Source organism: Gnatocerus cornutus, chromosome 7 (genome assembly GCF_029298725.1).
Source record: "Gnatocerus cornutus isolate USDA-ARS CGAHR chromosome 7, icGnaCorn1.1, whole genome shotgun sequence".
NCBI lineage: Eukaryota > Metazoa > Arthropoda > Insecta > Coleoptera > Tenebrionidae > Gnatocerus > Gnatocerus cornutus.
Window position 1 is genome coordinate 19317007 of NC_142239.1, and position 15374 is coordinate 19332380.

Below are 15374 nucleotides of genomic sequence, written 5' to 3' on the forward strand. Positions count from 1 at the left end.
TAATGAAGTACGTCCTGTCGGATTTAAATAAACTGTTTACGACGCATTCGTGAAATTCAAGGGAGCGGAAAACTAAGCCAACAAATGATGAGGATAAGCCACGACTTTTTTGGTTTTATGGTTTCTCGAGTTGAGGGAATTGATCGCGGGATCCCACAGCAGCAATTTTATTTAATATAGAATGCGCTCCCGTCTCTTGAATTCTTAATTTATTCGATAAAACTGATCCAGGGGGCCCCAAATTGACCTTTACAACAAAATTACGAAGCAGACGTGGGAGTGTGGAAACTTGCGGGAATAACCATACTGAAAAAATGATGATTTATTGGTTAACTGCGTACTTCACCCAATTACAAGGCTCAACTGTTTTCTGCACCCATGGGACAACTTGCGCTCTAACTAAACTAATTACCTAATTAAATTAAATTAGCAAGAGATTTTCAAAATTTTAAATAAAATTACTTTCGGCCCTTCGCGAAATGCCGGGCAGTTCCGACGAAACGTCACCATCTTAAGAACCGAACGTTGCCGAGACTACCCGACAGTGTATGATGTCCGGCTTCGCTTCTGCGTCGCTCCTGTTCAAATTTCAAATTTTTGCAAGTTTTTTGAGTTAATCACCCCCAAACAAGTGTTATTTAATGCAGGTTAAGTGATAATAGTGAAGGTGTTGTGTAGGAACCCCAGTTTTATCACTTTAGTCTTCGAAATTCAACAAGTGTTGGCGCGAAGCGTTTCATGCCGAAACACGAGAGTAAAAGTGTTTTATCCCAGGTAAATCTCTTCAGGAGGCTCTGGAATGGAAGGATTCAGCTGGGAGTTGTTTATTTTCAAGAATAATCAACAATTTTGGCACATAACGGAAGATCATGTCTGGTCTAGTCGGTGCAGGTGTGACGTCATCACGCGGACAGGGTGAGTGAACCCGTTTTCTGTCTGACTGGCCTACTTAAACAATGTGAATATTAAATGAGTTGGTACAGAGATTCTTTAATGTTAATCAAAGGGGGCTGTGCATTTTAGCACGTAAGTCTTCTACAGATTGAAAGGCGGACACATGAGCGTAGAATCAACTGGTGTCAAGGGGGCGTAATTTTATTATTTGTGTTTCGGCAACTTAAAATTACCGAGCGAGTGCTGTCATAAAACTGTTATAAATCTGTCATCTGTCAAATTTAATTTTCATTTTGACATCCTTCAGTAAAATTTGTAATTTTGGTGATTTTAGAGCTGCAGCTACGAAATTTGGGGAAGTTACTGTTTTTGAGTCGTGTATTAACTCGACCAAATTTCAAAATTATAAACTCAAATAGTACATTATTACACGTATTTCATAAGGCGAGTATTGTAGCACGAATGAGTGCTACAAGTCGTCTTATGAAATGAGTGTAATATACTATTTTTTCTACTTTGCATTGTAAATAAATTTAAAAATTGCATTTGAAAGAAATTATTTTTGATTAGGGATTTTTGACAAGTTAGGTTGGTGACAAAAGAGGTAACAACATTTGTCTAACAAAATTTCAATTCAAATAATTACTGACGTTTTCTGTTTAATTTTGCAAAATTAGGTTTTACAACGTTTGCTTTTCTTCTGATTCATTATTCCTAAATTCACATTTTCGTGATCATGATGATGATCATCATTGAGGTTATGATTCAACGATTAAGTGTCGGCATAATAACATAGCCAACATAACCAAAAAAAATTACTGTTTTGCGTGCTATAATAAAAACAATTGTTTTTATTGTGAAACGCGTTTGCGTTTCACAATGAAAGTATTGTTAACGCAAAGTAGAAAAGTCTTTTTAGACCGCCGTCCATTTTTTAAAAGAAACTAGATATTTTTTTGTTTATCGGTTGGTATCGCACACTCATCAGTTGACACAGGAGTGCGCTTTGAAGTATTTTAAACAAGGTTAGAATGTTTTATTTCCAAAATAGTTACTAGGAGGGCAACCTTAAAGAGTAGATCAGAATTTTTTTCGATTCTTAAAATTTTGTTGTAATTTTTGCAATTTTGATGGCAGGACAATAAAATTTGGAGAGATTACTATTTATGACTAGTTTATTGTCTGTTTCAAATTTCAAATTTTTTGAGCCACAGGGACGGATTTTCAAAATTTTCATTATCAAGACGAGGCAAAATTTTTCAATATTTTCTATTCGGACCTGTAATTTTTGCAATTTTGATGGCAGAACAATGAAATTTAGAGAGATTACTATCTATGACTAGTTTATTGTCTATTTCAAATTTCAAATTTTTTGGGCAACAGGGACGGATTTTAAAAATTTTCATTATCAAGACGAGTTAAAATGTTTAAATATTTTCTATTTAGACCTGTAATTTGTAATTTTAAAAAATCCAATAAAATGGTGTCCAAAATAATTTGGGCGCGACTGTATACCTACCTACAAATTGAAACAAACTCAACATGCGGTTAGCACGCAAGAAGCTAAATTATGTTGCAAATTCCGGAAATTTCCCGATTCTGCTTTTATCAGATTTCCCACTTTCGGCCTGTTTCGTCTCGGTGCCATTCGTTATTGAATTTACTTCTGTGGCGAACAAACACGTCGTAAAAAGACCACACGCTGACCGGCGATGGTCTAACACATGTCTTTGACGTTTAGCGCGTTGTCATTTTCGTTTCATCTTCCGAAATAGGAAGCCAATACCGAATTACTCGCGAAATTAACTTTTAAACTATTTGTCGAAAGTTTATCGAGTTATGGAAGTTGATTATAATCCTCATTTCCTCTCCATCAGTGGTATTTTACGTAATCTCCAACTTTTGTCTTAAGCTCTCCGTTTTCGTAGGTGTCATGTTTGCACGTTGTCCGCATCTCTCAAATTATATTACTGACCTTATTAAACACGCCCGTCTAAAATTACCGGGACAGTTTAGATGGATTCTGTAATACCATCATGCTTTTGATCATGCAGCGCACTTCATTACAAGCAAGTTTTAGAAATGTGCATACAAATGGGATTTTTCCTTGGAAATTTAATTAGCGCCTAGCTGGTAATGAAATATCTTGAACGTCCTCCAGAGTGAATGCACATGCAGCTGATTATCAAAAACGTGAACTTTGTTTTACTTCAAACTACGGAAAGTGTGAAAAACACGCAATTGTTTACACGATATTTTTATTTCGTCAACTAAAATTGCCATTAAATCAGATAAAATAGATTTATGTTTAATAAAACTTATGGCAGAATTTTTTATAAATTGCTTGACTGGTTTTATAGTGTCATATTTTACACCTAAAGCTCCAGATTTACTTTGTGGTTATGTAAATTAATGTTACAATAACTTTTGGGTATATCTACAACACAAGAAGGTCGATAAAAATGTCAACTGCAATAAAATATTTAAATATTTGTTCAAGCCTTAATCGCTAGTTTGAGTCTCTTTAAACTCAACCATCAACTTTTTCACACTTATTTTCCCTGTATAGTTCAGCCAAGTTGGTCTGAGCTACTATAAAAGCATAAAAATTTGCGGGCTACCGCAACAGGACAGCTTCAATAGATTCTCAAGTGCACATAATGAGGGTTTATTTGCACCCTGCGATAAGAACAGCATCCCTAAACAGGCCAGATGTCTCGTCATAAATGACAAAATACCGCAAACTGTCCGGTTGCGGTTGCCGTCTAATTTTTATGTTTTTATGGTGGCTCGGACCAACTTGGCTGAACTATAATTGTCTGCATCTGCTGCAAAGTACGTGCTTGAAACTTGCGCGAAATCTACCTAGATGATACACAGATTAAACAGTTTTGAAAATTGGTCTTTCGGAAGAAAATTCCGCCGATTAAAATCTTTATGACTGGATATAAAAATTCTCCCTTTATTCCTTGACATTTCAACTGATTTTTATTACAAGAAAAATTTCAGTGCCACAACTCAAATTAATTGTAAAATAAAACGAGCATGTTTTGTAGTTAAGCTCCCAAAATAAATTCTCCCGGAACAATCGTTAGTTGGCTTCCGGGTAATTTTGTAAATTGTTTTAATAAGTAGATAAATTAATTGGGGGCGTGGTAACGTTAATTAGTTGCACGGGAGTAGGTATGGATTACTGCTTGCCTGGTTTTAAATGAAGCTGGGAGTTGTTGAGCTTTCCAAGCTTAGAAAATATCTCATTTTGGATGATGGACGAATATCCCTTTAGCAAGTAGCAAAGAAGATGTAAAAACTCGCAAAGTTTGTTTTCAACTCCCATTTTAATACTAGTTGATGTTTGACTAAAATCGACAAACAGTCCAAAAGTTCCCGTTTTTTTATTTTTAGCGAGTTATTGGAAAAGCGGAAAATTCTTCACCTGTATCCTTAATAATCGGTAAATTTTTCTCCAATTTTTATGGCATAATTATTTTTTTACGGCACCATCTGCTACTTTATTGCATTTCTGTATATTTTAATATAGTGTTGATGCAAGTTTTTACGACGTTGTTAAGTATAATTTCGTTATTTCGAGTTTGGCAAAAATAACGACTCACCCTTGTCATCAACGGTAATGAGAGGAAGATCACTCGTCGACTACGCGCCACTTTAAACCACTGATAACTGATTAAATAAATGCTCCCTACAATTTTATTTCCAACACTAGTAAATATTTATAATAAATGTTAACAAATACAATGGCAGTCGTACGTAAACACAATATAAAATTAGTGTCTACACTCTAACAAACTTATCTCACCGGTGTTCGACTTCTTTGATCTTCCAAACAACATCGTCGATAGTTTATACTTGGAGCAATTAAATTTTACATATTTCTGCGATTGGAGGAGTTTTTCAACCAATTATTGGCACTTTAGCGCGGCGAATATTATAAGTTGATTGATTTTCCGGTTGGCTTATTTGTTCAGCGGGGTGGGAATATTTTATTGACATTTCTAATTTCGCGGGTAATTTTTTGATCGATAAAACCGAGCACTTTGCCTAAGATATAGTCATATAAAATTCTATTCGCTTACATTTCGGATATTAGCTTGCGATAACTTTATTATAGATGGTACGAAACGACAGTTACAAAAGCTTCTTCGTGTTTTGAAACCTAATAAAAAATGTACGTGACACATTGGACGTATAAATAATGCTACGATAAATGTTACCAACGTGAAGAAACAATTCGAAAAAAATAAATAAAAGCACTTTTTGGGCTGCTGATCCCAACGAAATCACTCTTCGAGTTTATAGAAGCTTAAAATCTTACGACTTGAGTTTCTATAAATAATCTTTAATTAGAATGAAAAGCTGTGTGGGCTTAAAGTTTGTCTTTTAGTGGAATTTGGAAAGAGAAGTAATTTAGTGGATGTAAAGCTGGCGCTTTGTGATAATAAATCTTAGGACTCTGCTTGATAATAATCGGGAGATTAGTCGTGTTTGTGTGATTTGCTTTGAAAATTAATACAATATCCAACTCTTGTAATGTCAGTGTAATCTCACCTGAGGAGCGAATTCTGATTAAGCTCAATGTTAGTGAGTTATTGCTCCTTTTAGTAAGATAAACTGAAATTAAAGAGCAGTTGCAGAGTTATGTATTTCCATTTATTACGATTTTTCGATTTATCAAGTGTTATTGAAACTCAACAGGTTTTCTCGACGGACCTTATTAAAGACCTGTTGATCTGAATTAATACAAGATGTTTATAAATGTTTCTAGCATCAGCGGTAGCTCTGGAATTCCTGTCATGCACTATTTTGCCGCTTTGTTTTTATAGTGAACATAACAATCTTGAAAATTATTTATAATGTCACTTATATCAACGACGTTTCAGTTACAGTTTAGTGTCCAAGTTTATGATTTTCAGGTCAAAACTTAATTTACTCCATGACTGAGGTTAACTACAAATGTCAGTTGAAAAATCTAAACCCACATTTGTAATAAGCGGCAAATTTCTTTGACATTTCATGGCCACCCTTGATGCTAGAAACATTTATAAACACCTTGTATAAGGCACTCTTTTATAAATCGACCTATTTGTCTGAATTTTTTGCAAGAAAAGTGGTCGATTTTAATGAAAATTTCACCTGATTATCGCCACGCTGACATCGTTGCATTATCCATTATCCAGCGGCATGTTCTGCGTCAAACACAAAGGATATCACTGTATATTGACGAAGAGATTAACACCGTCCACATATTGTCCACGTTAGTCGCGAGAAATTACGTGTCGCGGTTTATAAGGGTGGAAAACGCGCCGTACGTTCACTAAATTACATTTAATAGTAGAAGAGATAAGAGAGTTTTTCTGTAATTTATCTTCAGGGATTTTTGTCTCATGCTTTTGAAATTTAACAACGTAGTTGAGAACTTGATTAAATTTCTGCACAATTCAAAGTTGTAACAGCTTCAACAACCACGTTCTAATATGATTTCGGTCTTACAAGCCATTAAATAATTACCGAACTGGCCTTTATGGCAATTGAGAGAATTATTAATGACCGATTGGTTGTCAAGAGCAGATATCACAAAATTCGATGGTGTTTTGGCGCGTTTAGTGGATTTCGCAGTAAATACCAGACAGGTTCTAGATAAAAATAAACCAAACTTTAATAACCTATTAAAACGTCTCGTTATTTTTCTGTAGCCAATTTCAAATTAATAGGAAATTTTAACATGATAATATGACCTTGTAGGTTGATTTGATGGCGCTATAAAATTATTTTATGCAATTTCCTCAAAGCTTTTACGAGTGTCAAAAAACGATGTTTAAACAAATTAGTTTTATAGAAAAATAAATTACGGCGATTTTCTGAAATAGTTTCAGTGTGGTATTTAGCCGGAATTTCGTTCGAGGGCGCCAAACTAACTTTATTAGGCGAGTTATTGAATACCTGCAACGCTTTTAGTTGGGTAAATAATTAAGGTACGATTAAGTGAAGCTCCGAAAACAATTTCTGCGTTTAAAAGAGTAATTATCGCGGTGAAATTAAAAAAAATCGAACCCGTGTTAATATATTGTTCACATAATTCGATGCTAAACCTGGTGATATTTAAACTGACGTCAAAAGCGGTTAGAAACGCGCGACTTTGAACATAGTTTGTAGATTAATTAGAATTTGAGAACGCTTGAGGGAAAGAGGAAAAAATTACTAATTGAAATACCAGAAATGCGAGATGATTGTATCTGTTAGTTATTGCTCACATTCAAGCCACTGATGGTGTCAAACGTTATGAGGAATTTCGGTCACGTTCCGGTATGTCGCTGTAATTTTTTTGATAATTAATTTTCAGTCAAAGATGGAGTTTAAGGTTGAAATTAAATTACCTTTGTTAACATATTTCATAAAACTTTAGTTTCCCATGACGTTTGGCGTAAATTATGAAGATTTATGACTCTAAAAACTACTAAACTAAACTTAGAACCTGTTTATAGAAAAACTTTGTTCTTTATCACATTTGTTTTTTGCATTGGTCATCAAACCGCTTTGTTCGCCCTCTAATTTTTAATGAACTAATTACCACCGAAATTAAACGTTGAAATTTTAAACATTACCATCTTTTTGATCAACGTACGAAAAAGTTCGTTTTTAGCCCCTCGTTTTATTTATTAGCAAATGTAATTAATTACCTTTGTACGTTCCCTAAATTTTCTTTCAATTAATAATTTTTGTTTGTTCCAACTTCTCATACAAGAGTGCCGCATTCAGTTTAAAGGCTTATGAATAATTTACAAAGTTGGCAAGGAATGTTAACGTAATATTCCGTTAATTACTCACGCATCAATAAATTAATTGATTTAAGCAAAACAAAAGTCTAGTGGCAGTGATTAATATCATTTTGTTGAAATTGCGCATCAGCTTGAAAGTTGTGAGAAAATCCAAGCTCCCGAGAGCGGCAGTTTCCATTGTTTGACTTTTATCGAACTTTCAGGAGAATAAAAGATATTTGCAAGTCTAGACACTATCTAGACATTGCGTACTTATTTATACCGAAATAATTAGTTTGGATTAATTCTACGCAAAAACAATGATTTTTTAACGCATTTTAACCTCGATTTATTCTCCAGAAGCTTCGTCCTTTTTTCTCGTCCTTCCGACGACAACACAACGAACCGTGCAAATTGCATGCAATTGAAAAATCTCATTTACTTAAATAAGAACAGCGCAGAGTTGATGTTTTTATTAACTCTGCTAGTTTAACATGGTCGACTCAAAATAAACAATTTCGCCACTGAAAGCTAATTTTCATTAACTTTTCTTGCAAGTCCGTGATAAACAAAAACGATGAAATTTAACAGTTACTAAAATCTTCAGCTCGTAGTTTTATGTGTCGTCAGGATAATATCCTCTTGTTTTCGATTAATCTCTTGAGAGGAATTCCAAGAAGGAGTAAACATAGTCCCGTGAAAAAATAAGCGGCGAAATATTTTTTTAAAAATTTTATAGTGTAAACACTCTTCATTTGATGGATATAATTATAATTTTAAAACCGGCGTGGATTCGAATAAATCACCGTTTGAAAGAGAGTATTCACTCAGAATTGATTGTTATTATCTATCGCAGTTTACGACTTGATGCAGCAATGAGCATAACTAACATGAAATTAGTAAAATCATTTAAACCGAAATAAATCGTACGGAATTATGTCGCAAAAACAATTCAATTTAAGCCGATATTTATTAAGCTGACGCTACGTAGATCAAACGTCAAAATTAATCCGAGGGTTAAATAAAACAGCACTCTGGATTTTTTTTCGTCCAATCAAATAAAAATTCGGGAAAAGAACAAACAAATTGTGCACTTTACTTGTTTACGTTTTCACGGATTTATTAATGAATTTACTCACCGAAAACTACACACAAAACTACTTGGCAATCGTAACTAATTTATCGTACGCGTGTAAATAAAGAATGAAATTTCAAACATCTGTCAAATTTGTATCAAAGACAGGCTACAACTAATAAAAGATCTTTATCTGGATTTTATGGTCGTGTTTTTGTTTGTAAATTCATTAGAATGTATTTAGTCTTGTATAATATTTCGTTTATTGCTACTATTAGGTGTGCACGTCAAACCGGGCGGAATTTTTTTTCAAATGTAAATAAACGCTTGTATATCCTGCTTTCAACTCCTTACCACAAGAACCTGTAAAATCTGGCACAAAAGTAGACCACATCTCACATCAGTTTATATTTAAAGCTCTTTTCGTTCAGCTCAAAGATATTGAAATTACTGGTTCTTGTAAGCTTCAATCGACCTTTCGAACCGATGGACTGATCCTATTATTACTTTGTTTTCTTGAGAAATTTCAGCGATGCTTATTTCAAGGAAAGTATGTTTATGGTTCAAGTTTTTCCACTCTATTTTAAAAGACGAGTTTCTATAGATTTCCTGCAATTTTCATGGCTTTTCAGCTCCTTTCAAAGCATTCATCATCACCGCGACCCGATTTATATCGCACGTCTTTTATTGCCCATCGACATCAAATTGTGAAAGTCTCACAACTAAATCGTTTATTGCTATATCAGGCTACTTTGCTTCTAATCCGAATGAGGAGGCGAGAAATCGAGACAATTTTCATGTAAAGGAAGATATTTCGGTCACAAATCTTTCTGAAAATCCCCCTCAATCGCTTCGCACTTTAAAGTGTCTGAGGATAAATTTTTTTCAACGAATTTATTGCTTCCATCACGAGATATGTGACTCTCTTTTTTCATTCTTCTAAAGACGAGCTTTATGGTAAATGTCACTTATTAAACAATCACTAATCAAGAGTTTTGTCAGCACTTTTAGTCCGTGTCAACACTTGATATTAATAGAGCGTCCAAAAATCACGCCAAATAGTCCTTTCGAACCGTCAAAGATAAGATAATGCAAACTGCGATAACATAAAGTGAGATAAAGAATTACTTATCTCAATATTAAGTCCAATTTTATGAAAATTCGGCGATTTCACTAAACCTGATGAAGCACTTTGCTGGGAAAACTCACCGCAAAGTAGCGATTACTTCTTCTTGAGTTGCTTCCGATTTCATAAATGTTTCTTTTCCTACAAATCACCGCAAATGAACTCGTGCTGGAAACTATCAAAAGCTCAACTTATTGGTTCAGAACGTGTTTTGCTTATCTGTCTAAAACCGAACAAACTTGCTACTGAAAATTTCGTTACACTGTGATTTAATGAGATGACCTCTGTGTTATCAGCAGTAATTTAATTAAAGTAATAGAATATGTAATAAAAATGAGTAGTTCAAACGCGTCAGGCGATATTCAGTAGTTCTGCTATATTCGTTAACAGAAATATGATAATATGTAATAATTGCTATTGATCTAAACGGCCGATTTTATTATCCCCCATTCTGATTTATTGATATCGCTTAATAAAAAATCAGATTAATACCTCCCATATGTTCATTGTTATACAATCTCTTTCGAATCTTTGCAAAGTGCATCCCGTTGTTGCGTTTTGTGCTTGTTAAAAAAGTGTGGTAAGTCTAACTTTTTGCATGGAAGTCGACGTAATTTAAATGAAATTCGGACGTGTAAAATATCGGCATGAGTTTCACCAATTTCAGATAATTTGGATAAAACCTGACACCTCAACTTCAACTGAGTTTTAAGGAGATTTCAGAGCTTGTGGGAATTGCAAAGTTATAACAAAAATTTTTGATGAGTTTTTTAAATGAAAGCTGTTCTTCAGATGCCCAAATTTCCAGATTTTGGTGAATTGACATAAAGGAATTCATATTTTGAAGATTAATATCAAATTTGACATAAAATTTTATTTTCAAATTTAAAATATTTGTGCTCATTTAACGCAGAATTTCACGCAGAATCCAAAATTGGACGGCAATTGCCGCTTTCTTTAAAGCTCGATATCTCCGAAACTATAACAGGTATATCAAAATGCTGTTTTCAAAATAGTTTTTCTCTCGCTTTTTTACATAAGAATAAGGTCATAACTCAAAATTCAAAATTTTTCCGAAAAATTTCAAGACTTAATGGTTTTTCATATTTTTTTACAGATTTTTTAACCTAAATATCTCCAGAACCATGACAGATATTAAGATGCGGTTTTCACCATTGTTTTCCTCGCTCTTTAGCCGATAAGAATCATATTTTACACATTCCAAAAGTTGCGAAAATCAGGTTTCCAAATCTAATTCCGTCCATTTCTCGCTTATTTGTGGAGCAAACGTAAATTTTTAGTGCTCATTTTAAGCAAAATTTCACGCAGAATCCAAAACTGCCCTAATATTTCCCATACGTCAACAAATAACTGAATTAGTAGCAATTGAAAATTCGTGCAGTTGCCATGCCGTGTTTAATTTTATCGTCAGTTTTCGAGCAAAAATAAATGTTTAATGAGACGTAGCCAAGGGACTGTTAATATCGAAAAAATCAACAAATCAAGAAAAGCAGAAAAGTAAGAAAAGTACATTTAAAATAATAAAATATTCACAAGCGGTTCGTTGAAACTTCGTTCAAAGTAAAGTTCTTTGGCGACAAAGCTCGATTTTAAGGCCAAAATCAAAGAAAAATAAATTAGAGAGAGACTATGATAAATAGCAACACAGTCAGACATCAAGAATTATGAAAATTTCGTTTTTCTTTGCCAGACAAGTGGATTTGCATAATGGGAATCTGAATAAAACTCAAAGCCGGTGCGTCATTAAGAGGGATTTTTCTAGATAAATGTTTTATATGGAAATGTGGTTTTATTAAGCGCAATTATTTATCCTAAGAATTTAGATTTCGATGCAAATTTTCTTCACTAAATTAAATAATCCAATACAATTTAATTAGTTGAATAAAAATGTACCTACTCTTAATATCATTGAAGTTTTTATTGTGCTGCACAACGCCAAGCTAATTTCAGCTGATTGAAATTGCTGGAACTGCCATTTATTCCAAAAGCGCATTGCATCGAAGCAATTATCGTGAAAGTTTTTTTTATAAAAACGAGGCAACTTTGAAGCAAAAAAGAGTTTGGATTATACGTAGTCTCTAATTAGAATTTTTTGTTAACTCCTTTTAAGATTTATTTATTGTTAGAAACGATAAATGTAAAAAGCGCCACAAGTCTAAAATTTTAATAGAATTTTCTTTTTTTCAAACACTGAACTTACCGCATTTTAAAACCTTTAAAACCAACCAAGTTTTCAAGCTTGCCCTTTGGACATGCCAAAAATAAATGTCATAATATCCGAGCTTAATCTGAAAGCCGCGCGTACTACACTGAAATTTACCGAAAGCTTATGAATTGGAGATAAAAGTGAGCGCCCGAAAGCTCCCGATCCTCTCCGACCAAGTCTTGAAAAACCCCACAAAGTTCGAAAATAAAAAAACGAATTGGGTGTTCCGCTCCACGTTTGGAGGTAAATATTTACACAATTGATTCATTTACACGTATAATTTAAAGCGTGTAATTGGAAATGTTTGAACGGTGTCATGATTTCGAATTATCCAGAGATAAAAATCGAACAATCATTTTGACATCCAGATTAAATAAACAATGAATAATAATAATGTAAAAACAGCACAGGTGTCAAAACTGTATCGCTGATCAAAAATAGATTTTTGCGGAAATGTGAGTTTATTTGTTGTGAAAACACGGAACTCTTGAAAGTTATAATTTGTTGGTGAAACGTTAAAATTCGTGTTCCGGTAAATACCTCTGAATTTTTTCAGAGATGATTTGTTGACACGGCTTTTATTGGTGCTAAATTATGCGCTGATTTCATCGTGCTGTTGGCAATATGTCTTTCCGAGTGGAAATACGAGATTTCAGCTGTTAACAAAAATATCAAGTTCTGAATTTTTGGCATTTCATTTATAAAGAACTTTACATATTGTAACAACGCCATCGTAATGTTAACAAAGAGTTATTCAAGATTTAATCGCACCATCCACTATCCAAAACCTCAATTTACTTGGCACACATCCAAGCCTCTTAGTGTCGGAAACAATAATCGCCAACACCGAATCTGAATTAATGTGAGTCAGTGCTCTGTGAACACTTGAAACAATCACAATATTTCTGTCATTTTCAACTATACTAACACAATTAATCCGAAAATGTTATAGCGGCATTTATTTTGATGAAGCCAACATAAAGTGCGACTTCAATTAATTTTACTTGAGTAATATAATGTTAATGTTGATGGTTTTGTTTATAGTAATTAAACGGAAAGAACCAATAGTGAGAGCTTTTGCTAGTTTTATTACGTCTTTGTTTCCATTATGGTAAAAATTCAAACGCTGTCTAACCAGGAAGAAGTTTTTATTGATACTTGGAGAGATTCAAGATGCACCAAAAGTGTTTTAGTGCTGGTTTATCGCGAGTTCATACAGAGCCGTATATTTTAATATCCAGCGACCAGCGGACACTTTATCTTACTCCTTTACAATTCTTCAAATTTCCGAACGTCTTAACCACTCAATTAATTTGTTACGTTGGCAACAAGTTTACCGACGATACCGTTTTCAGGTTAATTAAACGCAACATCGGTAAATATGGATACAAGCAACCCCTAATTGATTAACTGAATAATACAAATAGCACCCTTTTGTTGAACTCAACAACAAAGTAACCCCAAGTTTAAATATTGTCCCAGCTCTTGTAAATTGTTTACATTTCGTCGGCAATGGACGGGGTGTTTCTTTTAAAACCCTCATTTCAAATGCAGGGAAAATTACGCAATATCTCCTCAATGTAAGCCGGTTTCTCCATGATGATACCTTGGAGTTCAGAGATGAGCCGTCAAATACTCTATTATCGTAGTTTTGACCCATTTTGCATGCAAGGACGAGATAAGAATGGGAATGTATGGAAATGGGGAACAGATTGTCGGTCTTTAGAAGGTCAATCTAGTTTTTATGTGATGTCTAAACTAAAAATTCAGAGTTTATTTAATTAGGTCAAAGACACTTTCCGGAAGCACGTCGCTTTTCACAAGTATAAAAATGAAACAAATAAATATTCACGTATTTTCTTATCCATGAACGTCAATGTTTGTTTTGGCACAAAACTAGGAATTCGAAAAAAATGCGGAAACCATTTTTATTATCTTTGGTTCACACTGTAATAAACTCTTATTTCCGCGTTTTAAAATGCTTGCGCTAGAGCGCTCATTCAAACACTGCCGCTATCTTGATTATTTATGAAGCAATTGGTGCTCGTTTTACGCAGAATTTCATGTAGAATCCAAAAAAGTGAGATTGGTTAAGATCGGTCCAGCAATAACCGAGTTATGAGCGATCAAAGTTTCGGATATTGGATTTTGAGTTGGAAATTTTTCAAAGCTCGATATCTCCGAAACTACAAGAGATTTTAAGAACCGACTTACGCCATCGTTTTTCTCGGCTCATTCTACTTTAGAATAAGCTCTCAAAAGTCGAAAATTCGATGGTCAATTTTTTTGGCAAAACAATTTTGCGGCTCAATCGATGAAAAATTTTCAATTTTTCGTTTTTCGATCGCCACTAGTAAACTATTTGCCCTATCGATCTGAGATTTGGCCAATCGATAAATCCCGCGTTCTCCTTTTGATCGATATACAGGTGTCCCAGAACTCGCGCCCCAGAGAGCAAGGGAGGGTGCCGACAGCAATACAGATGGTAAATTTCAAAACAAAAATTGACTAAGTTTAATAGTATTCGAGAACTGATCAAAAGTGGAGTAAATAGCCATCCCAATTTCCTAGGCAACGAGAGTCTAATGTTTAACTGACCATTGGATGATAGTATGTGTCCATAGTTACCAATTTTCAAATTCTGTTCAGCTTCGGGATTGGCTATAGTTTTTTTTTCTTATCTCGGTTATTTTTTTAATTGAAAAATTATGGTTTCAAAATTTTGGTTCAGAATTGTTGCTTGCCTCCATAAGCCCTTTCTCTCTGGGGCGCAAGTTCTGAGACAGCCTGTATAACTCAATAATAATAAACGCAGTTTTCGCTCCGAAACAGCGTCTTGAAAATGACCCTAAAATCACCCTTTGAAAATGTAATTCGGTCGATATCTCGGTTATTTGTTAAGGAATGAGCTGGGTGGGCTCATTTAACGCAGAATTTCGCGCTGAATCCTAAACTACCATCATTTTTCTGGTCCGTCAACAAATAACTGAGTTAGAGGCGTTTCAAATTTCGAGTTGTCGCCAGAGGGCCAAAATTTTGGAGGTTCGTAAACGATTTTGCTCGAAATCTCCGGGATTAAAGCGAATATAAAAAAACTTTTTTCAAAACCGTTTTTGATTTTTACCTTAAAAATCGAATTTAATGTTCGCAGATCATTGACTATTCTAAATGTGCCTTTCATTGATTATCAAAATTCTCACTTCAGCAACTTTCTCAGTGCTGAAAACGGGAGAATTTAATTGCGTAAAAGAAAAGTTAGCAAAAAGATTGAATTTTGTC

The 15374-nt window shown here is 34.1% G+C and overlaps 2 protein-coding genes across 3 annotated transcripts in view; one reads left to right on the top strand and one right to left on the bottom strand.

Annotated features, from left to right (window-relative positions):
• CCHa1-R (CCHamide-1 receptor) overlaps positions 1 to 15374 on the bottom strand; it is a 36539-nt gene that overhangs the window by 14703 nt on the left and 6462 nt on the right. Inside the window, exon 1 of one of the 2 annotated variants that reach the window (XM_088041425.1) lies at positions 12090 to 12194. The exons of the other annotated variant lie outside the window; for it this stretch is intronic. The gene's annotated coding sequence lies outside the window, so the exon portion shown is untranslated. Of the gene's footprint in view, positions 1 to 12089; positions 12195 to 15374 lie in introns of those variants that run through there. 2 annotated transcript variants of the gene reach the window in all.
• LOC148172165 (neuropeptide CCHamide-2 receptor-like) overlaps positions 779 to 15374 on the top strand; it is a 47871-nt gene continuing 33275 nt past the window's right edge. Inside the window, exon 1 of the mRNA XM_088041423.1 lies at positions 779 to 915. Within this exon, the coding sequence (XP_087897549.1) occupies positions 870 to 915 (46 nt within the window). The 5' untranslated portion in view covers positions 779 to 869. The remainder of the gene's footprint in view (positions 916 to 15374) is intronic.